The sequence below is a fragment of the Podarcis gaigeae genome (genome assembly GCF_964106915.1).
Source record: "Podarcis gaigeae genome assembly, chromosome: 6".
Taxonomy (NCBI): Eukaryota; Metazoa; Chordata; class Lepidosauria; order Squamata; family Lacertidae; genus Podarcis; species Podarcis gaigeae.
In genome coordinates this window covers 62202854-62230402 of record NC_139682.1, presented here as the reverse complement: position 1 = coordinate 62230402, position 27549 = coordinate 62202854, and the positions used below count along the sequence as shown (strand labels likewise).

The 27549-nt window shown below is 41.0% G+C and overlaps 2 protein-coding genes across 14 annotated transcripts in view; both read right to left on the bottom strand.

Moving 5' to 3' along the window:
• The window catches only part of SGIP1 (SH3GL interacting endocytic adaptor 1), a 148791-nt gene extending 140668 nt beyond the window's left edge, over nucleotides 1-8123 (bottom strand). For 2 of the 8 annotated variants that reach the window (XM_083742982.1, XM_083742981.1), the window contains exons 1-4: nucleotides 7896-8123; nucleotides 5323-5383; nucleotides 3823-3853; nucleotides 767-835 (exon numbers count right to left, since the gene is read on the bottom strand). The gene's annotated coding sequence lies outside the window, so the exon portion shown is untranslated. Of the gene's footprint in view, nucleotides 1-766; nucleotides 836-3822; nucleotides 3854-5322; nucleotides 5515-6032; nucleotides 6219-7608 lie in introns of those variants that run through there. The other 6 variants (XM_083742959.1, XM_083742964.1, XM_083742965.1 and 3 more) reach the window with 6 other exon arrangements.
• A 6535-nt stretch (nucleotides 8124-14658) lies between these two features.
• PDE4B (phosphodiesterase 4B) overlaps nucleotides 14659-27549 on the bottom strand; it is a 256742-nt gene continuing 243851 nt past the window's right edge. For 5 of the 6 annotated variants that reach the window (XM_083742993.1, XM_083742994.1, XM_083742997.1 and 2 more), the window contains 9 exons: nucleotides 26110-26203; nucleotides 24443-24618; nucleotides 23622-23720; nucleotides 23308-23472; nucleotides 22370-22469; nucleotides 21989-22143; nucleotides 21746-21868; nucleotides 18360-18542; nucleotides 14659-16685 (listed from right to left, as the gene is read on the bottom strand). In XM_083742993.1, the coding sequence (XP_083599119.1) occupies nucleotides 16320-16685; nucleotides 18360-18542; nucleotides 21746-21868; nucleotides 21989-22143; nucleotides 22370-22469; nucleotides 23308-23472; nucleotides 23622-23720; nucleotides 24443-24618; nucleotides 26110-26203 (1461 nt within the window). In that variant the 3' untranslated portion in view covers nucleotides 14659-16319. Of the gene's footprint in view, nucleotides 16686-18359; nucleotides 18543-21745; nucleotides 21869-21988; nucleotides 22144-22369; nucleotides 22470-23307; nucleotides 23473-23621; nucleotides 23721-24442; nucleotides 24619-26109; nucleotides 26204-26836; nucleotides 27333-27549 lie in introns of those variants that run through there. The other variant, XM_083742998.1, reaches the window with a different exon arrangement.

Below are 27549 nucleotides of genomic sequence, written 5' to 3'. Positions count from 1 at the left end.
CATTTTATTTAACTCAGGGAAAAGACACTTCTATAATTCCATGGAGATAGAACAAAGGCAAAACAGGAAATAAAACCCCACTCAAAGCTACAGAGCTTCACTTTTTTAAAAAAAACAAAAAAACGCAGAGGATAACATCTCTGTCCCTCTGTTACGTCATTTTCCACTATCCTGCCTTGCAAAGCTTATTCAGTCTGCAAAGCCATCTTAATATAGTTAAACACACAGGTGGGGAAGCATCGTCTCTCCCAGTCACATGCAGGAATTACTGTCTAGCAGCACTCTCCAAGATTCTTTAGGATTCACCTGACAGCTAATATTTCCCCTTATCCAGAGCTTTTTAAAATGGGCAACTGTCAAGAGGCAGATCTTTTTTGACAGAACAGTCTGCTACAGTCTGATAAGAGAGGCAGTATCACCTCCTTAGTACATAGCGCCTCGATTTTTCAATGTAAGAAACCAAAGCTCACCAATATCTTCTGCACTTCCCAATTTTGCACTGTATCAGTAAATAAATAATAATAATAAAATTAAGTCTAATTACAAGGATAATAGTAAGTTAGAGGCCAGCTGCTTGGGCTGGTTTAAAGCCCAAACCAGGGATATTTGTAAGCCTAGCTTCAATGTAAGGGAATTTCACATCTCTATATATTGAAAGAACTTACACACAAATCATTCCCTACATATTTCGCCAAAGTTGCATAAATACTTCCAATGCTACTGTCACCAAATTTTCTTATAAGCAAGCCCTACTAATAAAGCTTACCTGAATATCAGGCTGCAATCCTTGGTACTTCTTTGGCAGCAAGTCCATTCCATGGTAATCCATTTACTCCTGAATAAACAAGGACAGGAATCAGCGAATGCAACTGAAGTCATGAGAACTAGTTTCTTTCCACTAAATACACTATCACTATCTGTGATTCTCAGGCATGCAGATTTAATTAACTGATATGTACCAAAATAAAGTAGCAGGATGACTAATATAGATAGCGCCATCGCAAAACCTTCTGAAATGTATTTCACATTATCAAAGATCATTCAACTAAAGCACACCAATTGAGATGGGACATGGCTGTTTTTACGAAGGGCAGGCATTATCTGTAATGATGGTTTCTTTACACTGTTTGAAGGAACTCCTTTAAAATTCAGACATACCACTAGACACAAGGACACGGCTCCCTGAATCTTTGAACAGTTGTGTGGCTGAAGGTGCAGCTTTTCTCTGCCTTACCACTCTATTTAATAACCAGCTGCACCTGGTGGGACTCCCTGGTTGCACAAATTAAAGGCATATGAGGTCTGTTCTTGCCTGCAGCAGATCTTCTTAGGCACACTCATATTTTGCTTTATTAAAACAGTCAGCAAATACTGACTGGCACATTGGAAACTGTATTTAGATTTTCTTTTCATATTTAGGTGTTGCTTGGCATGCTTAAAATAACACTTCCTTCAAATAATGTATCTGAAACCTTTATGAATTGCCCTGTCCCATCTAAATTTGATTACAAAAATGCAAAATACCCTCAAAAGAGGCATTGAAAACATGTCTTCATTCATTCACGATGACATTTTAAACTACTGTTCTATACATTATAAGGCACATTTTAATGCAGCGTTCCCCAACCTGATCTCCTTCAGATGTTGGACTACAATGCCCATTATCCTTGGCCATCAGCCATTTTGGATATGGCTGATGGGAGCTGAAATCCAGTAACATCTGAAGGGCATCAGGTTCCCCATGTGGTCTAGGAAACTATGCCAGTGCAAAAGACTATGACCCGGAAGGACTGGGACCCCATCCAATTTTTCTCAGCCATTGACTGACAGAAACACAGATGGTTAGCTAAAAACACACACACAACAGAACTCTGAATATGTAGTAAACATAAAATGTGGTTGCTCTCTTTAAAATGCTTGATCTAGTAATATTGATTTAACCAAATGGTCACACTCCAAAATCTATTCAGAGCTACCTGGATGGTGAGAGGAAGGTATGTTAGTGTCAGGACTACACAAGGAATTGAAGTAGCTTATTACACACAGTCCACAACCTTTGCATAGCTATGCTCAATAGATTAGTTTATGATTTCCATTTAGTTTAGAGAAGACAGCTACCCAGTTCAAGCACAAGTGAGACTAAGATCCACAGCATTCAGATATACTATTTTAATGCAAATATTGAAACTGGTGTTTTCTTGCTCATGCATTATAGAGTTTTCCTGGCAGTGATCCTGCATTATTATTATTTTAAAAATCTGATTATGACAAGCAAAAATATAGCAGGTAATAGCTTTTCCCATCAATGGAACTTCTGGTTATGGAAAGCTTTCCCTGCTTAATTTATGTTGGCAATGCAACCATTAAATGCACACAAGCTCTATCAAATGTTAAAGGCACAGTAGTTTCCACAATGAAATTTGAACTAACTGACAGTTGCCCTTCAGTTATATACTCATGTTAATTAAGGCTGAGCAAGCAGGGCAAGAGTTTTCCACCACTTTCAGTTCTAGTCTGGGAAAGTAGAAAGCCCTTACCCTTTATAAAGTTAGCAGATTGACTTTGCCTTTTATCTGTTCATTTATAAAAGTATTTATATGCCACTATATCATAAAAAATATCAAAACAGATTACACCAATGGAACATAAAGCATGCAATTAAAAACATATAAAAAGGTTAAAAACAGACATCAACTGAGGAAAGATGTATTTTTAATTGCCTGCTCAGGCCTGGTGTAATAGAAAAGGTTTCAGCATGCATTTAAAAGTTGACACTGAAGCTACCTGCCGAATCTCTATTCACAGAGTATTCCATAAGGACTGGGCCAAATATACTAAAGTGGTTGTCAAATGACCCTCACCAACTCATAGAATGGCCAGTGACACTCCAGTAGATGACCTCAGTGATCTAGTTGGAATATAAGGGTTCAGGCGATCCCTGAGGTACCCTAGACCTAAGTTGTTCAGGAGTTTGTAAATTAATGCAAGAACCTTGAACCTGGCACGTCTGTAGATGGTCAGCCAATGCAGCTGTTTTAACCTTGGCATCACATGTTCTTGACCAGATGCCCCCACCAGCAGGAGTTTCCAAACCAGACCAAGGGCAGCCCCACGTAGAGCACATTACAGTAATCCAGCCTCGAGGTTACCAACACATGGACTACAGTGATCAAGCCATCCCTATCTAGGAATAGCCATACAGTGGACGCTCGGGTTGCGAACGTGATCCGTGCGGGATGCACGTTCACAACCTGCATCATTTGCAACCCATGTCTGTCCATGCACGGGTTGGGATTCGGCGCTTCTGCGCATGCACAACCACCAAAACCCAGAAGTAACCCATTCCAGTGCTTCCGAGTTTTGGTGGTCCGCAACCCAAAAAAACACAACCTGAAGCAGCTGTAACCCGAGGTATGACTGTAGTTGGCAACTTGCTAATTTCCCAAACATGGGAATGACGCAAAGAGCCTCCCGTCTTCCCAGGATTCAGTTTATTGGCCACCACTGCATTCAAACACCGATCCAGAGCTTTCATAACCTCTCCTGATTTAAAGGACCGAGAGGTGGTGCTATTTCAGATATAAAGGCTACACTCTAGACAGAAGAGTGAATTTACAGTGTAGTAAATTCCTTTATCTCTCTCCTTGAATTGATACAGACACTGGCTAGAATCCAAATAATTGTACAACATGCTCCATGTAGCTGGAGGGCTTTTTAGACCATGTCTCTTGAACCAGCTTCCCATTCCAAATGCAACACAGCCCTTTTGGAATGGAGAGGACTTTCAGAAGTAGTTTGTCATGTAGAAAGGGGTAACCTTACCTGGCCTGGAACTTCTCCAGACTCTGGTGAACTGGAACATATAAAACAAAAAGACCAGATTCCCTTAACATTACAGCAACCTACTGCTGAAAGTTTAAGAGCTCGAAAAACCCCATGCCCTTGAACATTTTACATCATTAAAGGGTTAATGACTGCCTCTTGGAACTGGAAATGAAGTGTTTATCATGGTGACTATCTGAGTTGGTGATCTGGCAGCTAAGTATCAGTCTTGTACTGTGCACACTACTGACATCTAATGGTTAGGCTTGCTGCTGCATGTAAATGCATATGTCAGCCTGAGCTAATATTTCATCTGATGCAAAATACAAATCTAGATTTTGTTTTGGTTATTTATTTTTGCTTTTGACAGTACATATCATAATTATAGATTTTTTTTTTGCTACAATAGTTACATGAAAGATGCAAATACTGTTTATTTTAAAGGATTTGTTTTAATTTAGGGGGAAGCCAATGTCCTTCTTTGTGGCTTTTTCCATGCACCATCTTTCAAAATACAGTTGAACATCTTCTAAAACTGGCTGATTTGATTAGAACCATGGTTGAAGATGCAATGTTTGAACATATGCACTGCAGCTCTAATTTCAAGTGCAATCTTATGCATCTTTACTCAAGATCTTTACTTTAGATGTATTGGTTTTTTATGCTTCTGTGCTTTTATGTTTGTACATATTTTATGGGCTAATAGCCGTAAATAAATTTGAATTGAGGCATCTTTACTCAAAGGTAAATCCCCCTGGACTCGATGGGGCTTACTTCCTAGTTAGTGTGCTTAAAACTGCAGACTATCTATTTTAAGTGTTATTTTTTCATCTACAGATGGCTGATCATTTTGCTGAAGGGCAGATTTTTTTAAAAAAAAATATTTAAATAAATAAAGCACCATGCATCAAGTCTTGCATCAGCTGCCATCTGTGCACATCTTCAAGGTGCTATACACCTTTGAAAGAGGAGAGGCCACCCATCATCTGCATACTAATTTAAGCTTTCAATACTCTAATTTAAACCCTTAGTTCTTTAAACTGGGAGTGTGGAACCTCCTGCTTCCAGGTGCTGCTGGACTACAATTCCCATCAGGCCACAGCTTTGATTATATAGCAGCTGAGTGGGGTTGGCAGAGAAGTAGGGAAAGGATCAGGTCATCATTCCAAGCAGTCCTTGCTACTGGAATAGTATTCAGCACTATGGCTGTGATGAACCCATTGCAACCTTGTGAGTTGACTACTGCTGTATAAGGACCCACATGTGTAGGTGAACAACAAAAAGAAAATGGATAGGTGCCTAGATTCAAAACATGGGGCTAGCACACAGTGAGCTCCAGAAGCAGAATATTAAACTCACAAAAATAAGCAGCAATGTAGTCTTGGAGATATAGGTTGTTAAACCATTTTTTATCCCATTCAGTGGTGCATAACAGTTGACCTCTTTGTGCCCCTAGAGCAGACCACACACTGTTAAATAAGTTTAAAACACTTTACTTACAGATTCAAGGTCTCAGTCATGCATTGTTCCATGCAGCAGCAAAGATAATACAGGCAAAATTCTATTGGGTAGAAAGTACAGAATATAGTTCCAAACACATCCTGTAAGCTCTGAAGCAAGTTTACACACCTCCATCTCCTTACATGTTGCAGGGAGAGAGGGAGAGAGAGAGAGGAAGGAAGGAAGGAAATCTTCACTTTCTCCCTCTCCAGAGAAGAAGGGGTGTGTCCTAGCTGAGTCTATCTAGCAATACAACTCTGTGGTACTTCATGCATTAACTAGCCCTATGATTGTTAGTTGTATTTGACTTCAATCTCCCACATGCTGGATCCTGGTGTGGCACAAGCCAAGCACCCAGGATCCCACTGGGCATCCAGGGAGGGGTTTAAGCCAGGCTAGGAGCTTAGCACTGCAGCCGTGAGGCCTAGGCAATGGACATACCAAGTCTACCAGTATGTCCTTGCGTGAGCACAGATAATTCTCACCCAGGCAAATAACCAACAGATTGGGAGAGCCTTGGTGCTGGATTTGCTTCTTCTCCACCAGGGAACACAACCACTTTATCCCTACCTGGAGATCCAGGAAACATGCACCCATGGATGTAGTTGACTTGACCACTGTGTCAACCTCACATGTTTTCCTTCCCAGTGCACAATGCTGTGCCTGAGGATCCATACACACTTCCATCCTACAACATATTCAAAAATTACCAGTGGTAGCTGCTATGATGAGCAGAAGTAACCCTTAAAGGCCCTTGAGTGCCACTGGCCTGTGTCCTGGTGATTGAAAAATTGCCCAGCACTGTTAGGTTGAATTCTTAAGTGGACCAGCCATCAATTCCAGTTGGCAGAGGGGTGGTGGATCGCTTCATCCAGCCTACTAGATTTCTGCACCAGCTACAAAGGAAGCACAGTTTATTCCTGCACAACCAGCATGGAAAAACAGAGAGCTGGCAGAGGATGAACAAATCACTCCATTCTGCTTCCACCTGTCCTCTTGGTACAATGCAGTTATTTAGTACATTGCTAAGAAGCTAAAAGCCAGCATTTCCATAGCAGACCAACACAAAATGTGCAAGGTTTCTTTACAAGTCTGGTTAAGAGTTATGTTGTACTCAAGTCTCTGTATATGATTTGGGATACTGATTCCTCCCCTGCCACATACTTTAAATGTTAAGAACAGCTTTGTGGGCATCAATCGTCTGAGCACTTCAATTATTCTTATTCTCTGTCCTAGTTCATCATGTTCAATTTTATAGCATCTAAAATTGTTTCAGGGAGAGCATTTTAGTTTCCAATGAAAATGGAATGTTAGTTGCTTTTGGTTACTTCAAAGCTTTATTTTGCTGAAGGAAACAGTTGTCACAAGACAGCTTCTTTTTAAAAAAGGAAAGTGAAATTTCCCCCTACAGCTGATATTGCTGTGGTTTCTGAGGAATACAGTTTATAGACACCAAGCGAAAGCTGCCTCTAGCAAATCAAAAACAAACACTAAAAGGATATGGTCCATTACAAAACACACCACACTTAAGTATATAGAGCATTATGCATCAGTTATTTCTGTCTCTTCTACCTACTTGTCCTTATGCTGCTATAAATCTGCATTTATCTAGTTTGTGTGAAGAACTTGCAAAACAATTTACAGCACAAACCTATACATGTAAATTCAGAAGTAGGACCCATTGACTTAAGTGAAGCTTATTTCCTGCTAGGTGGGTATCGGATTGTAACCTTATTCCTCCTCTTCCGCCACCCCACATTTTTTAATAGTAGTTGTATAAATTTTGTCTTATAAACTACGCCTTGAATGCATCATTAAAACAAAACAAAAACCCACAATATGTATAATTGTCTGGTTTTCCCATCCACAGTATTTCCATATACATTTCTCTGAACCATATACAGATACTGCAACATAGCTTAAATCTAAAACAATTGTTCCAGTTCAGTTCTTTAAGCTTCTGTTTCTGTCCATGAGAAGCATGTTTACAGCCAGACGAAGCAATATAGCAGGTATATACAGTAATTATTCACAAGAGACAAATGCTTAGATTCTTTTTCATGTTTTGGGATCCAGTGCCAGTTGTTATATGCAGTCTACCAGAGGCCTAAATCATATTAGAAATAAGCCCCCCTTAGGTTTATTGGTTCTTATCCTCATATAACTTCCTGACATCTCAGTATCTCTGATTATTATAGTGCTTGTACATTCTCACCTGCTATCAAGCCATTGGCATGCCAAGTTATCCCCATATCCAGTGCTATTTTTCTAGGTGCTGAAACTCACCATGAACACCTTCCCTGTTCTGTTGTTGTTGTTTAATGGTGCCCACCAGAGAGGTGCTGGAACTCACCTGAGAGTGCTGGAACTGAGTTCCTGTGAGTTTCCCGGGGGGACACACCCCTCCCTATATCACAGGTTGTGGGGTAATTACTGTGGAATAGCCGCTTCTTGTTTACTTTTTACTGTGTTTCTGCAGAGCGTCATGAACATCTCTCCCTCCCAAGCCTTCCCTGTCGAGATTATTTTTGTTTCTGTAGCTCAGAAAAGCCTTTTTTTTTTTTTTTACATACTGTAATAGTTGCTCAGTTTCCCTAGATGTAGATAATGCATTGTGTTGCTCTTATCGTTGGGTTAAGGCCTGTATACATTGTTCAGCCATTTTCTTCAGTGCAGTCTGTCTCTCTTCTCTAGGAATCAGCTCTATTACTTTAACCCTTCCATTGCTAAAGTATATCATTCCCCCTCCCCTCGCCTCCCACAGACACAAATTGCAGAGGGGCAGGGAAATTTTGATGCGGTGTATGGTGACTCACCCTCCACCTTACAACTGGGAATGGGGTGGAGCATGTGGTAGAGCACCTGTTTTGCATGCCAAAGGTCCCAGAGAAAAAATCCCTAACTGAAACCCTGAAGAGCTGCCACTGCCAGCTAGTAAACTAGGTGGACCAATGGTCTGACTCTGTAAAAGCAGGGCTTTTTTTCATCCCGAACTCAGTTCCAGCACCTCTGTTTCTAGAAAAAATAGCACTGAGCATAAGGCAGCTTTTTATTTATTCGTTATTAAATTTGTATACTACCCTTCATCTGTACATCTCATAGCATGAAAATACAAAATAAGAACACAAAATACATACAGGAACAAAGCAAAACAATAAATCTGCTTCCTTCACCCCCTCCCACAGACACATTTAAAAGGATATAGGGTGTTAGCCAAAAGCCTGGCTGAAGAGAAATGTTTTTGCCTAGCACCTAAAGGTATATAACAGGGGTAGGCAACCTAAGGCCCAGGGGCCAGATGCGGCCCAATCGCCTTCTCAATCCAGCCCGCAGACGGTTCAGGAATCAGTGTGTTTTTACATGAGTAGAATGTGTGCTTTTATTTAAAATGCATCTCTGGGTTATTTGTGTGGCATAGGAATTCATTCATCCCCCCCATATAGTCTGGCCCCCCACATGGTCTGAGAGACAGTGGACCGGCCCACGGCTGAAAAAGGTTGCTGACCCCTGGTGTATAATAAAGGTGCCAGGCGAACCTGGCTGTGCTTCTGTGAAGGAATCTTGTTTATTTGAATGAAGTGTTAACAGGCATTGCGTAATGTGCTCTGACACTTCATTGTAATGGATTCGCTGTGGGGAGTTTTTTTATCTGGCCCAGTGAAATATTGCTTGGTGTTAGAATTCTTGTTATGCATAAGAATATGCTTGTTTTGATTGGTGCGTTCGAGTTTTGAATTTTCAGTTGGACTGTGTGATTGGCTGGGGCAGGACTAGACGTTCCAGAAGAAGTGCATATATAGCCAGGTGCTGGTGGGAAGAGGGCTAATTGAGAGTTTGAGTGGTTGGTGGAGTCAGGAAGGAACAGGAGGAGGAGGACCAGGGGTCAGGGAAGGAGGAAGAAGACCAGACAGGTAGGTAGAATGATTTGGTGCATGACGACTTGATTATTATCCCTTTCTCCAGCAGATGGTGCTGTTGATTTATGATTGAATGCACAAATATCAGAAGTTAGTCTTTTCCAGTTCATGTTAGGGAAGGATGAGCAAAGGTTGGTCCTGTTTAGAAAACCACCATGCTTGAGCAACATCACTGATACGAAATTCAGAATATAACACAAGTATTATCAGTGGCCAAATAACTTGAGATCTGCCGTAGTTTCACATAATAACTAAGAAGCTTAGCTATGAATCAGCACTATCATGAACTCAACTAGATGACTTCAGTTAAGCCCCACCCCTCGTTTTGTTCCCTTCCCTATGTGGGTAATTCTGTGTGCTTACCAGGATGCTGTGAGGATTATGACAGAATAATGTATTGAACACTTGAAAGCACATGGGGCTGTGCCCCTGATCATTCCTATTGCCATCTCCCCTGCCACCCTCACAATAACCTCTTAGCTCAGGGCAACCCAAATTATATCAAGTGGGTTGCAAGAGTGCTTTGATGCAGAACCCATGGGCCACACATAACCTTGTCATGCAGGACGGTGGAAGCAAGGCCAAAATTGGACGACCTCCCCCTCCCCCAGCCCTTTCATTCCCTTCACAAAGCTGGCTAAGCGAGGTGCTGGGCTATGGGAAGGAGGCACAAGGCTTTGTCCGGGGCCAGGAGCCCTCCCGCCTCCTTCTGAAAGCTGGGAAAGTGCTAAGTAGGCTTTGGGAAGGAGCATAGCTGTCAACTTTTCCCTTTTCTTGCGAGGAATCCTGTTCTGAATGATACAGAAGGCATGTCTTCTTCGCTACAATATATCCATTTATTTCAAATTGTCAATGTCAAAAGGGACTAGAATCTATAAAATTCATAGAAAATCAACGTGCCAATTTGCTCAATTTCTCTAGGACTCCATGACACCTTCCCTGTCCTCCATAACCCCTCAAGCAAGGTGTCAAAACCCTAATCCTGTCAAATCACTCTGCCAAGCCTTTCCTCCGGGCAATGCCAGGTGGCAGACTTTACATACTTGGACTATTGTCTTCTCATCACCGGTACTCAGGAAGTGCTTATCTGCGCATATCTCCAGCTCTGCATATTCCCCCTCCCTCCTCTGTATGTTAATCCGGTGTAACCCAACCTCTCTTTAATGTACTCATGATGTAACTGGGATGTATTTTGCACTGTATTCTGGGACATGGAGGGAAGTTTCAAAAATTCATGTCACCCCTTTCTCGCTGTTCAATCTCGCCTTGAACCTATTGCGCAATAAACTTGGATCTTCTGCAGCTTGCTCCTGTCTCCGGCTGAGCTCATTTTCCTCCGCAGGGACCCGCGGACTTAGTCCCATGAGCTGGGTGGCAGAGCAGCCTCGCACCCAGATTTTACCGTAACACTGAATAACCCTGTTTTTAAGGGAAACATTGACAGCTATGGGAAGGAGGTGCATATTCTCTAGCCTTTTCAAGCCACTCCCATATCCTCATAGCTCTTTAAGCCCCTTATTTTGCAAACTGAGATCGTTTGATGAAGGGTGGTATATAAATTTAATAAATAAATAGATGAATAAAACCCCACCATATCCTCACAACTCCTTTGTGCCCTGCTTTAGTCAAACCTCTTCTGTTATTTAAAACTGCCATTTAAAAAACTTGTTATCTTTATAGGAAGATATAACTCAAAATAAAAAATGAGGTAACAGCATATAACAATAAATGCAAAAATATGTGGAAAAGATGAGCCCTGTGATATATGGCATGTAAAGGGTTAAAATGAGATTGACTGTTACACAATTGCTCCTTAGTGGGTGGGATTTATAGTGTGCTTGTGTGCCAGTCCTCTACCAACTCAGTTTGGTGCAAGCCAGCCTCAGAGCTATTTGTTTTTCCTCTGTAGTTCAGCAACTGCTTTTTTTGGTGAATGCTGTGGTGTAGGGTTAACAGGAAGGTGTGCAACCATGTGAGTAGATACACAAAGGATACACTGAACCATATTGCATGGTGTCAGAGCTGGGCCTGTTCCCCATAAACATCTCAGCACAGTGGTTATGGCACAAATATGAGTTTCCAGGGAAGCTGGTACTTCAGGGCAATGTGGCCAGCAACTGGAGAAAGTGGAAGCAGGAATTTGAAGTATACAGCATTGTTTGCGATGCAGTTATAAAGGATGGTGAATCAAAAACTGTCCTATTCTACATGTGCCTGGGGAAGAGGCTAGGAAGGTTTTCAATATCTTTCAGTTCACCAAATAGATAAGTAAAATATATCATTTGTTACCAGCAAATCTGAAGCCTACCACACTCCTAAAAAGAATGACTTGACAGAAACAAGTTCTTCACATGAATTCAGATGGAAGGGGAAAGCACTACAGTAATCGCTATGTCACTGATTTAAAGATGCTTGCACAAACTTGTGAGTTTGGAGAATTGCTTGTCTTCCTCATTAAATAACCATGCTGTTTGTAGAGCATGCTCAGGCAGGCTGAGGGCTAGGTTGCTAAGAAACCTTTATTTAAATCCTACCTTGTGCTGTAGACATTTGTTAATCAACTCCTGGACAAGGACCATAATCCTTTGTGTATGCTGCGCAAAAGGTATCCCCTGCTCCCTGGTGTTCCAGTTACTGTTGCTGGCAAGCCTATTTATTTCTAACTGGACACTGGTGCAGAAAATGTGGCCAAATTATTGCACAAGAAGGTGAAACCAATCCCAGCAAGTGTCACCCTGACTGCATTTGGAGGGACATTCGTAGCCTTTTGCAAGAAAGGTGTTTTGAGGTGGACCATGCAGCATGTGAGACTATGCAACTCATCAGGTGTGTGAATGAAGATCATGCCACTTGGCCACTGCTAAAGACATAGCTCCTTACAGCACACTCCTATGTTTTTGCTGGTCTGAGACACTTTCCAGGTGTTCATTACATTTATGTAGACTAAGTTGTGCCCCTAGTTGTTTATGGATGCAGGGATATCTCCAACACCATAGAGGACCAATTGCAACCTGCCCCACAGTACCTCAAGTTCATTGGGTCGTCTCTAAAGTGTCCTGAACCCCAGGCTTACCTGGCAGCAAATCCGAAGTCCAGGGTCAAGCCACACAACCAAAGTCCAAAGGTCAGGAAACGCAGTCCAGAGTCAATCCAAGTAGCCAAATTTGAAGTGCAGCAGTCAGAATGCAGTCCAGAGTCAAACCGAAAGCAGACTCCAGGAGCATTCAAGCAAAAGTCTATCAACAGGGGCAGCAGAGCAAACACAGCACCTCAGCTCTGCTTCCTTCTTTGCTTGCTGATTGCAGCATCTGGGCTTGATGAGGCTTGTGACCCTCACCTGTTCTGAGCCTACTCCAACTGAGGAAGCACACGCCTTCTCCCAGAGCTAATGAGCCCCACCTGGCCAGCTAGGGAGCTGGGCTGTGGGCTATTGTCTGCCCCAGCCTCCTAGAACACCCCTCCCTCTGCTCCCTACATCTCAGAGCCCACTGTGTTCATGGGGACAAGAGCCCCTCTGGCTCTGGTGATGGGTCCTGCTGCTCTGGTTCCTGTGCATCCATCCCGTCACCCTCTGAGTACTTCCTTCCCCATCCCCTGCTTGCCCCAGTGTGTCCCAGTCCTGGCTACACCCCTCGCTGGGACCCTCTTCCTCCTCCCCATCATCCTGCCAGTTCATGACAGCCTATAGCTGAAGTATTATACAAAAGAAGAATGGGTCGCTTAGGCTGTGTTCTGACCCTAGAACTTCAAGAAGGCTGTCAGGAGACAATTTTACATTCACACAGATGTTGATGTCCAGAGAAACTTGGCAAGGAAGAAACCCTTTGCCATCCTCAATGAAAAATATGACTACTGGCAATGGGTAGGAGACCCAGCCAGATGGGTGGGGTGTAAGTAAAATAATAATAATAATAATAATAATAATAATAATAATAATAATAATAATAATTCTCAAGTCATGGACTGAAGCCAGGTGACAGCAAAGTAGATGCCATTAATGAAATGCCTCCACCAAATTATAAAAAGGGTTTGCAACAGTTCTTAGAGATTGTTCAGTATTTTGCTGAGTTCATTCCCTCTTAGGACTGTGCAGTGTGGCAAGTTGTCCAGAACAACTAGCTTTATTCCTTCCCGCAATGGTACCTATTTATCTGCTCGCACTGGCATGCTTTCAAGCTGCTAGGTTGGCAGGAGCTGGGACAGAACAACAGGAGCTCACCCTGTTGTGGGGATTTGAACCACTGACCTTCTGATCAGCAAGCCGAAGAGGCATGGTCACAGCGCCACCCGCTCCCCTAAAGAGTGTCATAGTGTGGGGGGGGGGGGCTGGTTGACAGCAAGAGATCTGTCTTCATTACCTCTCCAGCTTCTTCTGTGTTTAACCACTTCATGCAAATATTCTGCAGGAAAGAATGATATAATTTAATCATATTTCCTTGGCAATACAAAATTTAGAACTGCAGGTACTTTCACATCATACCTGTAGCAATCTAGGTGACAAACCAGGGGAAGTGGCATCTGAATGTGCTCCACCTGACCTATTCATAGATTAGCAGACAAAAAGGTTATTTAAGAGGTTATCCAAGATAACCTGAGACCATATTTACCTATGATGTTTGTTCCTTTATCACTGGCACAAAGACGACTTGGGATTAGGAACGGAGAATGACTTACTTGTAGTGAATGGCTTCAGTCACATCACATTTTGTTTTTAGTGATTTGTCCAGCCACTCTTGGGAAGTTCTCCAACGCATGAAAAGCTATGTGTTTATTAGTTAAAATATAGAATTAAGACCACTACTGCATAGACATTTTACAAACTTCAGTAATTTCTGCTTTCCAGCCACCACCAGGAGGCAGATGATTCTTCTATATTAATTTTCAGGTACCCAGACAGTTTTCCTTACATTTTACTGCTCTCTGCAATACTGATAAAATGGGCATTTCATTTGTGGGGAACTGGTTTAAGATACTGGTGTATGTTTGTTTGTCATTTCATACCAATTGGTGTTGAGAGGGAGGCTAAGGAAAATTATTAAGCTCATGAAATAAATTTATGTGTTTAGTTCCCAATTTATTATGTTTATACCCCATGTTTCAGAAATATTTTCCATGGGGCAGCTTATAAGTTTTTAAGAACCTGCTTACAGAAATTAATGAGGCACAACACTGCCATAACTTGCTGCAGGGTATGAGACTCTTAAGGTAGAAAATCTGTTTCACCCTCTGTGTTCTTATGTATTTATTAATCAGTAAGAGATTTACCTAATTCAGTATCATGTCTCTACCAGTGACTAGTATCTGTGTTTGTGTTGAGTGATTCATACCTTGTTCACTACCACCAATTTAAAAATTCTGCATTAAACATGCAACTGAAGCACAGTAGATAACTAAAAAGAACATCTAGGAAAGCCCAACCTAAGTCATGCTTTAATTTATTCACTTCATATAAAAAATCTCTTAAGAATGCATCTGAACACAATATATAATACTATAACAACATACATTGTGTGAAACTTTGAAACAAAATAACCACCTGGAACAATGCAGTGTTCAACAGACATACAAACCCATTGATCATGCACAACTGTGCTATTTCATCAACTAGTTAGTCACAAGTTGGACTGAAAGCTTGGAACATAGTTTTACAAACTGAGATTGGCACTGTATACATGCCTAACAAGCTTTGTTGGAAGAAGTTTCACAGCACAATTATAACACCAGTTCACATTTTGTCATAGAAATTCACATTGGGTTGTTCATTAACTGGAAACTGACACTTAACATTTTGTGGCATTTTACTGTAGGTTTCCTCTTTCAAAGTTTCAGTAGTTTCACATCATCTGAACAGATGATTCTAAATATTTCTCCATCACCCACCAACTGTGATGATTTCCCAAATGCCAGTGGAAATGAAACCCCCGTGAGCCAATGCTACCTGAATGCCCTCTCTGGGTTCAATATGTCTCTTTTAAGCTATGTTCAGGTTTTTCTACTTTATGCAATACAAAAGGTTACAAGAAAGGCAACTCTTATGCAGAATATTCTACACAAGTAACATCACCACTGACAGGCAATGTTAATTTATATAAATTAATACTTACAAAACATTACATTATATACATTAAGTAATAAATACACTGTTATAAACAGTACTGGACATGTTAGAGCTCAAGGCAAGTGCAAGAGAGAAAAGGGGACATGAACAGTGGGGAGGAGAAAACACAAAGGACCAAGCGTGCAACTTCCACTGAGTGTTTTTTTAAAAAAAAAAATAAGGGGAGGAGAATGTACATCACATTACCTCAGTATGTTGACTTTTACATGTGCTGTATTGTGCTATGGAACAGAAAGCTACACTTTATCCTGTGCAAAAGAAAGGTCAAAAACAATTAACCAGGGGCGGGTGGGGGGACATTTTTCAGTAGCTAACAACACAGGTTTTGCAGGGTTGATAAAGTGACCAATGGTGCAGTAATGCAAAGAGGAGGGCACCCTGCTTTATTTAGCAAGTCAACGTGATTAAACTGCAATAAAGAAACAAGTATTGCCCCTACAAAGGAAGACCTATTTCGTTAAAACAGGAATATTTTTTAAAAAAATTATACATCAATATCAAACATGTTTTGTTGTGTACTTAGTAGGTTTCTTGAAAAGACGTGGAAGTTTTTTTTTTTTATAAAAAAGGCACACGGGTCTGCAGACAGGTGGACAAGTTTTAAATGCAGAGATACAAATCAGTAGTTCTACATGCCAGACCTGTCTAGATTTCAAAATCTCTTAAGAATAGAAAATATTTCAGCCAAGTGTTGTTCACGATCAGGCTTGTTCAGTTGCAACTCACACTGGTTCCAGATTTTGATTTTTTTGGCTGACAAAGCTTAAGCTGCAATATAAATCACCTGTTAATTTCCTGAGCAATCACTACACGCTCTTTAACCCTGACTCCAATCTCAAGTAGCTGGAAAGGTCTTTTAGCCAATGGTAGGTGCTGACCTAAGACCTCGATTTCAGGCTAGTTAGCAAGACAACCTGCATGTGCATGAAGTATTTAAATTCACCCTTACAGATAACAATATATTAGGTATCGATAGGTGATGTATCTTCTGTCACAATTTCTATATTAGCTTCACTTTGGGAACCCCTTCTTCCTGGGTCAATCACACAGAGTGTCTTTGTACTGCTGAAGTAGCTGATACCATCACTCTCTTTCTCAGGCCCATCAGAGTCCTCTTCTTCAAGCGTAAGCTCAAACTGGAACTTCTCCATCAGGCCCTGACAGTCTCTGTTGCGTTCATCAAGGGGAGGAGAAGGGCTCTGAGGGATCATGCTCTGGTACCAATTCCTGTTATCCTCTAGAGTATCCAGGATATCTTGGGCGTCTGGCTGTACTAGGTCTGCCCACGTCTCCCAAAGCGGGTGGACAATGTAATCAATGAAGCCAACCTGCAAAGCAATAGAAAGAAGTTACCACGGGTCTAAATTTGTTAAGAACAAAAGAAAGAACTGTAAGAAAATACACAACATGAAAAGCTGCCACTATAATGGGTGCACAATGTGGTGAACTGCATTTAAGCTTGGGGGGGGGGGAGAGAAACTGAGAGCTGAAATTGACACGTCCTTCCATCCCTACCTCTGATGTGAAGTTTTCTAACAGTTTATAACTGTAAACATACTTTGCACAACGCACTGTATCTTTGGACAGAAGCAGAGGGGTGGATGATGTTTCCCTTTAATATTTATATTCTCCTCCACCAGGAAAGAGAAGGGAGGCAACTGCTCTTACACCCAGCCCCTTGCACTCAGTGTGGGGATACAGTAATGTTCTGTGGAAATGGTGTGTCATTGTGGGGAAAGAATGATGCCTTCACGTTTTGTCTGATGAGTAAGCTCTGAACTGAGTTAGTTCTAAGTTGCTTGACAACAGGAAGCGCAGAAGAGAGAAAACTGAATGGCCATAAAAGCTATCGTCTTCCGCCTGGCCAAAGTTTGTCACTTAATTCCAAAAGCTGCTGGACGGCAACTTTACAGAGCAGGAAAACAGCTCTCCAAGGAGCCCATCGCAGTCCTAGGATGTTTGGTTTGGAAATCACATTTGCCTTCTTCAGACACAACAGGATGTTAAATGAGCCATTATAATTCCATTGTAACCATTGAGACAGCTTAAGCCAAAAGGTGACGAAAACTTCCTGCAGAGTATGCTCAGGAGAGACCTTTAAGTTAAATAGCTTTGCCTGGTTATTAGAAGGTGGGGTTCTTCAGCATTATATAGCCATAAAGAAACGCCACTAGAAATGTTTCCACTTTTTTAACACTAAGTAGAAAGTTTATTCTCTTAGCAGACAACTTGAACCAGGAAAATGCATAGACTTTGTTTTACCTGTTTTGGGATTGTAAAGGACATTATTTAATCTTTTTGTGCTATCTTTTCTATTATTATTATTATTATTATTATTATTATTATTATTATTATTATTCAACTTGATTTTCTCCCAAGGAATTAAGGGCAGCATACAACTTCCCATCCATTTTATCCTCACAATTTCTGCTATTTTTATCCTGTGAGGTAGGTTAGCCAGTGACAGTGAGATAGACCAGCCAAAGATAACCTAGTGAGCGCTCAGTCCCTACAGTTTAAGTTCCACTACTCAAGCCTAGGCACAGCCAATGTGGTGCCCTTCAGATGTTGTTTAATTACTGCTCCCATCATTTCTAACCATTAGCCATGCTGGCTGGGGCTGATGGGAATACAGAGAACACTGTATTGGCTACCCTTGATATAGTCATTACCCCAAAATGGTTCTCAAGCATTTGCAACTAGAATTGGGAATATAAAAAAATAATGATTATATCCCTCACACAATGGAGACGTTCATAGCTGACAGTAGAGGATTTTTTTTGCTAAAGTCCGCAAACGTTTCAGAGACATCTAGATATTTGGAATCAATCTGTGTTCAGCATCAGATACAAAAATAAACCTTCTGGAATTACCAGTAAATGCAAATAACACGGAATTGGGGGTGGGGAGGACATCCACCCCACCTCAGAAAAAGCTCACACTCATGGCAAAACCCCAACTGAATATGTGGTGGTGGAGCGGAGTAAAGTAAAGTCAAATACCTGTGATTTCTCTACAGAAGCTGTGTGCTTGTCACACATTGGGCTGATTTCCATTCCTCTCTCCCGTTCTTTGTCCCCCTGCTGGAAAAATTCCTCCATGATTCTGTCTGTCCACTGTCGATAGAGTTCAAGGGATTTTGTGGGATTACTTAAATCAGCACAATGGACCATATTTCGGAGAACCTGTAATTGCATAACCTGCATTAATATGAAGGCTCACATAATCAGGCAGAATAGAAAAACATTTCATTCTCTACTTGCTGGCACATCCTGTACAATTTCACATTAAAAGAAGAACATTTCGATCACAAAAAATACCCTTATTTTGGAGTATTTTATAAAAAGAGAACATTAAAATACATTTTTACTAAGTCAAGATGAGGATTATTTGGTGAGAGGTCATGTTATGTCACCCTAATTAACTGTGGATATGCACAATGAGCAATAATTTCGGTCTGTGCAAGCTGCAGTAACACTCTCCTGAATACTCAAGTGCAAAACTAAACTAAAACTAAACCTAAACCCCAGAAGTGGGACTACACCAGGGACTATGAGTCAAGAGTCCTGTTTCATGGGTCATGGAGGCAAGGATTCCAAACCTGAAGGGATGGGGGATGCAGGACCAGCCCCAAAAGGGCTGTGGGACCATTGCCTCTCCAATCCAATGGCACTGCCATTCTTGGACTTGGAGGACTTTACAGCAGATGACCTGAGGCTCCTCTGCTCCACTGCAGTATTGGGGAAGGCTTGGTTCTTTTAAGTAAAGCAGCCCCTTGCAGTGCAGGCAGGGCTACCAAAAGGCTTTAGTTGCTGCTGCTATATAAGGGCTCAGTTTATTCCTTGCTGGAGTGACTTCAGAGCTCTGCCTTGTGTCTTGCCTGAACCTCTCCTTTTCTTAGATCCTGGTTGGGCCTTGGCTCACCACACCACAGAGCAGGACAAACATCTGCTTATACCAGCTGCACTTGCTCCCGGTGGAGTACAGGATCAGGTTTAAGGTGCTGGGTTTACCTTTAAAGCCCTATACCACCTAGGACCCTCGTACCTACGGGTCTGCCTCTTCTCTACCCACGGAGGACCTTACAGTACAAATAACAACACCCTGAAGATCCCGAGCCCCAGGGAGATTAGATGGACCTCGACCAGAGCCAGGGCCTTTTCGGTCGTGGCCTCAGCCTGGTGGAACACTTTCTCAGAAGAGACCAGGGCCCTGCGAGATTTGACATCTTTTCGCAGGGCCTGCAAGACAGAACTGTTCCGCCAGGCCTTTGGCCAGGGTTTAGTCTGACTCATTTTCTCTTTGTATGAACAAGTATGAAGGAGGTTTCCCAGCCCGCTCACAGGTCCTTATAATATTAGTGGAAATAGTTGGTCCTGGTGAGTATTAACCACTTTCAATTTTAACTTGAGGATGGCCATTTGTCCAGTCTAATTTTAATTTATTTGAATTAATTTTGGGATGCATTTTAATCCATTGTTTGTTTGTTTTTATGCATATTGTGTTTTATATGATGTTAGCCGCTTTGAGCCCAGCTCCGGCAGGGGAGGGCGGGATACAAATAAAAGTTATTATTATCTATTATTATTATTATTATTTGTTACTTCACAGGAAACTTCCATCCTACCCTTTAGCTTAGAGTTGCATTCCACATTACTTTACGCTGCTTGTGCCTTAAAGATACAAGTGTGGAAGAAAGAAATGTGTCCAGACTCTCGTGTCTTGAATCTGATTTAAGATCAGTTGGAAGAGAGTTAGACTGAAGATCTAAAGGTCCGGGGTTCATCTGGGTGTCAGCAAATCCTACAGTGTTAGTATGGTAGTGAGACTGAGGTACCCAATTTCAAATTCTGTCTCAGCCATGGGATGAACTATCTCTCAGCCTAACCTCCCTCAGTTAGTCTAAAAAGTGTCACTTCATTTCCCCCCCTGACCTTTATAGAAGACGTAATATGGCATGCCATATAATCTACCTCACATAGTTGCTGTGAGGATAAAATGGAAGACAAAACTACATTTACCAGCTTGAGCTCCTTGGAGGAAATAAATCAAATGAAAAGTGGTTTTGTAGCACCTGAGCTGTCAAACTCGCGAGTCTGATTCAGAATTTGTGACCCCGATTTATGCAGGTTCACAGACAGTGCCTGCCAAGACTGGCATCTAGCTGGCCCTTTGTTTTTCCAAGCATTATAGATATCCGAATGTCAGTCATGTTTCTTTCCACCCTACTTACTTCCTAGAAGCTGGAATATGTTATATAACTGTTGTAGCTCTCAGTTGCTACAGGAGAGCCAAAGGTTTAATGTAGGAGATTCTGTGAAGGGATATTTTTCTTTCATATTTATGCAATGCTTATTTAGAAATGGGAATTCTGTGCCAACTGGGAGAAATTTAGAACTGAAGAACAATGGGTTTGTCATGGGGCACTGTGCATTGCCACAAAGCTAGTTACTCTTCTGGCATATCTGTTGTGTCTGAGGAACTGTAGGACAACTATTTAACCAAGATAAGGGTTAAATAAGTAGCCTCACATAAAAATATTTTTTTCAAGTCACAGAAATTTCTAGGAATATTCTAAAATGGATGTTTCTAGGTGTATCATCATCAAAGTGGAAAAAGCAGGTAAACTATTGGAATGGAGTCCCTGTCTTTAAGGAATAAGCTTCTTCTTTCAATATTCTTAGCCACACATGACAAGTCTTAATCCTTGGAGGCCATAAGCATGTGAAGAAGAAACTTTCAGATTGCACAACACTTGGCTGTACTACAAATCCAAATGATCACTGAACTGATTATACTCCTTATGACTGTGGGATCCTGTCTTCTCCAAGTGGGTTTGAAGAATGTAGGAAACCACAAACCACCAGATTCCTATCTTGTGGAGAGGTTTATATGATTATATAGTTTACGTGCGCAAATGTCAGTGTGCTTATCAGCTCAGTCACGTTTGCAACTGCAGTTGCAAGCACAGGGGAAATTTTGCGTTGCAACATCTACAGTAGCATATAGTCAACGTTTGTCCCACCTGGTTTCCTCTTACTACCCCCTTTGGTGCAAGTCACTTCCACAGCCATTACTATGCCATGCTAAAGCTGCAGGTGGCCTTGTATCCTCACCTTAGAAAGTTATCCCAGCCCCCCCGCCCCCGCTCCCAACTACCAGAAAATAGGCTGGCTTTTTCCACCAGAACAGCAGTGCAATGCCTTGTGCTAGAAGTTCTTTGATGCACAGCAGAACAAACTATCAGGTTCTGGACACACCTTCTCCACAGTAAATCAAGAATATAACTTGTTATGTTTTCTGTTTTGATCCCTAAAGAAGTCACAGTAAGCAGTATGCCTTTTTAAAAGAGAAGTAGCATCACAAAAACAGAAGCTCCTGTACACACCTGTATTCTGTCTGTGTAGTTATCTAGAAGCAGAACTCCGGAACTTGTCACTTTTTTAGTTTCCACCATAGTCTTTAGGTCTGCCAGTAGGGACATGTGTTTGGACATATCTGTGGCCAAGACCTATACGAAAAGAAAAGTAATTGTTGTAAATGCAAGGAAGTAGAAACCTGAATTTCGGTTGCATACATTAGAAAAATGAGCAGTAAGAAGTTTTCAGGGGGTGGGATACCCAATCCTTACCATGTCTATCACCATTTTCCTGAGAGTTTGACGTTGCTTCTTGGTCAAGTTCTGGAAGATGTCGCAATGCTCTTCTTGTAGCAGCTTAAAACCCACAGCAAGGTGGTGATTTTCCAAGACTGACTCATCATTGTACATCAGAGCAAGCTCAGAATCTGACCAAAAAACCCACAAAAAAAACCAGATAATGTAACTCATTATTTCCTAAGGAAATTCATCTTCAGTATATTCAAGGCTTCATGATTTAAAATGAATGTATTATATTTATTACGTGATTTTTTTAAAAAAGATCTAATTAGTAAATAAGTTTCATGAAGTATAACTGCCCAAATTGGTGGTAAGTGTGTGTGTGTGTGTGTTTGTAATAAACATAGGACTCACTTGTATTAATAAGAAACTGGTTGGAGACACCAGGGTGATCCACATCATGAATTGCTGCTGCAAAAATGGCTGCAAGAATTTCCAGATCAGTGAAGACAGCCTAAGGCAAAAATGAGCAATAGATAGATCATAATTTTGAACTCATTAACCATGCACACAGACATCAACAGGAACCAAATCATAGGCATTTCTTAAAGTAGGACTAGACTGTTTTAGTCACACATTATTAAAATGACACAAACAGTTTAAAACTTTCAGGACCATTTGCTACTTTCCCTTCATTCTGACACATTCTTCTGGGCTCAAGAGACCCTGTATACCTACTACAGGTAATGTAACTGCACATATATAAATCTACTCCATTCAATATTAGGTTTCTCCATGTAAAAATTAAAATTTTGATATCAGAGTATTGCTGAGAAGTTCCATCTTAGAAATCAAGGTCTAAATCAGGCTTCCCCAACCTCGGCCCTCCAGATGTTTTGAGACTACAATTCCCATCATCCCTGACTACTGGTCCTGCTAGCTAGGGATCATAGGAGTTGTAGGCCAAAAACACATGGAGGGCCAAGGTTGAGGAAGCCTGGTCTAAATTAATCTTACTAACTATATACCCAAACCCTCCAGATGTTGCTGGACTACAATTCCCAACCCTCACTGGCCAGTGGTCATGCTGACTGGGGTGATGGAAGGTGAAGCCCAACATCTGGAGTGTCACAGGTTCTCCATTAGTGGTGTGGAAATCAGCTTAATTGTGCAACTACCAAGAATGCAAGAGCATATGGGAATAGCTGTAGAATCCCAGAAGGGTGAAAGCAACTACAAAGGAACAGGAATTAAAATAAAACAAAGAACTGCTGCAAATAAATAATTAACCTGCGAAACAAATTCACTATTGCAACATGAGTATTTCTCACTGCAGGTGAGGAGCTACTCACATCCAAAGCTGGGGTGGACAGGAGGACATGTGTTGACTGGGCTACATCAGCTGCATGGAGACTGTTGTGGTAGGCCACATCGGAATGGTAGTGGTCTTCCAAAGTCATCATGTAAGCTATGAAGGTATCTGATGAAATCTTGAATGTCTTTAGCAGATCTCTCTCCTGTTTCAAGATAATTTAAATTGCAGAAGGTTATAAGGTGATGCAAACCTGAAGGCTTTATCATGGGGGTGGATGGGATGGGACTTTTTGTTGTTGCTGCCTTTAAATGCAACCATCTGAAGCAATATATAACCAGTGAAATTACAAACCTGAAAAATAGCATACATAATGCAGGTGAGAGGTCTACTGTGTGAATATCTTGCAACGTTAAATATGTTCAGACCCCATTTATTCAGATCCTCCAGCTCCTAGAGGGGGAGAAAACACTCAATATTAAACAAAAAATAATGGATTTACAACACTAATGCAATGAAGGCAAGCCCATAAGTAGTCTATAGCTATATTTATAAACTCAAAACTCTCTCTCTCTCTCTCTCTCTCTCTCTTATTAGAGAGAGAGAGAGAGAGAGAGAGAGAGAGTTATTGAAAGAACATTATATATCATGTAAAAGGAACAAGGAAGAACATCTCTTCCTAAATTGCAGCTACATATTTGAACATAAAGTTGAACCTTGATTTTCAAACAGCTTAGTTCTCAAACGTTTTGGCTCCCGAACGCCACAAACCCGGAAGTGATTGTTCCAGTTTGCGAACTAGTTTTGGAAGCCGAACATCCGATGGGGCTTCTGTGGCTTCCAATCAGAAACCGTGCTTTGGTTTCCAAACATTTTGGAAGTTGAACCAACTTCTGGAACGGATTCTGTCTGACTTCCAAGGTATGTCTGTATTTAACTATTTTTTGCTACCATGCTAATTATGTGCTAGGGAGTAGTGAGTCAAAACTAGACCCTGTAATGGTGAATTCTTAAACTACATAACAGAATACTTTTCTGATATAATCAGAATACACGTTTGAATACTGGTGTTATATACTATATTAAGCAGCTGATCAAAATCTCTCTCTCTCCATTGGTAGCAAGTGGTATCTTACACCAAAAGACTAAAATAACGATAAGTTAACTGCACTCACCTTGGCTAGATGGTCTTCCTTTTCTGTTTTCACACCAAATCTTGAAATGCTAGTATTATTCAAGCTTGAACTATGCATTAGCTTTTTCACACCACTGATCTGTGTCATGAGCTGCTTTTTCTTCTTCTCTCTATCCTTCTGTGTGGGAGAGGGAATCTCTACATCATTCTGTTTGTCTGTGAAGAACATATAGAGAAATGAATTACAAAGTTTATGAAGCAAAGTATCATCTGTTTTAATATCACTTGTGTACAATGTTTATATTATACTACTTGCTTATTCAAAATAGTTTAAACAGTTTAATGGATTTATAAATCTAATGTTTGGATACTGTTACAAATAAAGACAAAAACTACTACTATTGCCAAGATTATTTTTAATGATTAATAACCAAAGGTGGAGCTATATGATGGATGAAGTCAACGGGAGCCATTAATGGCAGAGGCCCTTAAAAAGGGACCAATATCACTGACAATTTTAACACAGTGATATCATCATTATTTGTTCAATAGATATTTTGTGCACTTGATCAGTGCTTGGATAAAGATTGTGGATCAAAGTGTTCACTTTGTGGGTCAAAGTGTTCAACTGTCAACACCTAAGAATATCCACTGAAGACAAACGAGTTATTTTTACTTATTTTTTTTATAAAAGCAGGCAAGTAGGGCTGTCCTGGTGAAATGGGCAAGCCACTTCAGGCCCAACCACAGAGTTAGCTGACATGGCTGCTCTAACCTTTCAGCTTTATAATGCACCATGATGAATAGCCCCAGGCAAGCAAACACCATTCTCAACCCCACTACTTCAAGCCTGGGGAGTATGGAGTATGGATGGTTGCTAAGCAACGGCCTGCAACATTAACTTCTGCCCTCAATAGCACCTGTATGCTCTTATACTTCTAGATTTTACTAATTAGGTTTTTCTTCTGTTTAAAGGTGGCATAAAGGAATAAATCACGCTCCCTTCATACGCCACGGTTTCATCTGCTGCCCAAGACATGCCATGATGAAATGTGCACCCCACAGCACTTTTTCCAGTTTCTTTGCTCAAGCTCATCCCTACACAGCACTGGGGCTTCTATGGTCACCCTGCCTGACCACAGCTCCTTTCATTGCATTGGAGACTGATTCCTAAAGTCCACTAAAAAAAACTTTCAATGAGAGAAACAAATGACTATACTCAAAGCAGAAGTCCACTAGGTTCTTAAAATGGGTTGGTGGGCGGCGCAGTGGGTTTGGGATTGGAAAGGAAGGGGTTGGGGTTGTAAACATAAAAAGAGCCCGCTGGATGAGGCCACTGGCCCACCTAGTCCAGCACCCTGTTCTCTCAGTGTCCAACCAGATGCCTGTAGGAAACTTGCAAGTAAGATTCGAGGACAAGAGGACTCTCTCATCCTGTAGTTTCCAGAAACTGGTGTCAAGAAGCATTACTGTCTCCATAGTCCTCTCCTCTGTGAATTTGTCTAATCCTCTTTCAAAGCCAATTCAACTGGTAACCATCACTGCCTCTTGTGGGAGTGTGTTCCATAGTTTAACTAAGTGCAGCTACATCACTGAAGCATCATTGCACCTGTAAGAACAGCCCCGCATGCACATCAGAGCCTGGCCATGCTTGTTAAAACCTAACTTACACACAGAATGGAATGGGTTTGGTGCTAAATAACTTACCCAGGAAAGTGTTTGAAATATATTCAGACACTTGGTTCCCCGATCGGCTCATTTCCGAAAGGTGTGTCAGTTCTCGGTTCAACATTCTCTTGAACTATTGGTAATTAGAAGAAAAGAAAACCCAAACCATCAGTTTTTTTGAGCAATACATGCACAGTAAATAAAATGGGACATTATTAACTAACCTAAAGATGACATCATTCAGCAATGCCTTTATCGATAAACTATAAACATATAAGAAATATTTTTAGACGACATGGTGCGATTTAAGGTTATGGTGCTGTCAGTTTTTTAAAATATCATTTTAAAAAGGCAGATACATTTTACCTAATTCTGGAAAACTATGTCGATTTTAGAGCAGTTTTTGATCTCACAAGTTATAAACCTGTTCTAAATCTTGATCACGAGCGATTTAGCAATTTCCCACATACAACACAAAAGCAGCATCAATTTATAATTTTTTTTGCCAGGGGAAAAATGAAATGTTAATATGGCATTTGGCTGGATTATCAAGTTGCATACAACTTAAATATACTTTGTGTAAATGATCATAAAATGATGCTCCTATTTTTCATGACATTCTGTTCGTATGGCAATATTACACTTTACTGTACAAGTATCTAACATGTTTAAGGCTATATAGCAATAAATAGGATCCTGATATATACTTTACATATGAATAACACAACTGGACATTATTATTTGCTTTTCTTTATTTTAAACCCACCTTGATATAACCCCAAGATACAGATAACAAATAGTTTGCCTCAGGCATTTTTGGAAGACTTTGCACGCCAAAAGTGAGAAATCTCTTATGAAGAATTTGCAGATCAGAGGGAGGAACTCCTCAGGAAGAAGGATTTCCCGGTCAGTGAGATTAATATGGGTAAAACTCAACAATTCCTGTAATAATGGCTACTTGTTACTCCAAGACAACACCAAGGTTTGTATTCCAGGTTTGAAGAAAAGAATGTATTGTTGGAGGCTTTGTCGGCAAAAGACACACACAAAAATGATGTAAAAGGGCTGCGTAGAGGAGTGAGAGCTAATCCAACTGTTTCCAGCAAGCTGCCTTAAAGCACTTATGAATTATGAATAGTCCTGGTTGCTTAGGTGTCTGAAGGGGGGTTTCCAAATTAGTTTTCCTCTGCTGAACTGAGCGAAAAAGAACTGACGGCTGCTTTTGTAGGCATTGCTGGATTTAGCTATACAGCCATCTTTTCAAAAGAAAGATTAAAATGGAGGAAGCCCCATGCATATCTAAACAAGGCAAAATAAGGCGAGCAGCCCCCCCCCCTTCTTCCTCCTCCTCCAGATCACGGCATTGCCATTAGGGGAAATCCCCTTTCACTCACAGAGATTTTTAAACACAGCTTTAGGACACTGATTTAAAATTATAATTGTTTTCTCCCTACCCATTCCAATATGATTTTGTATTTC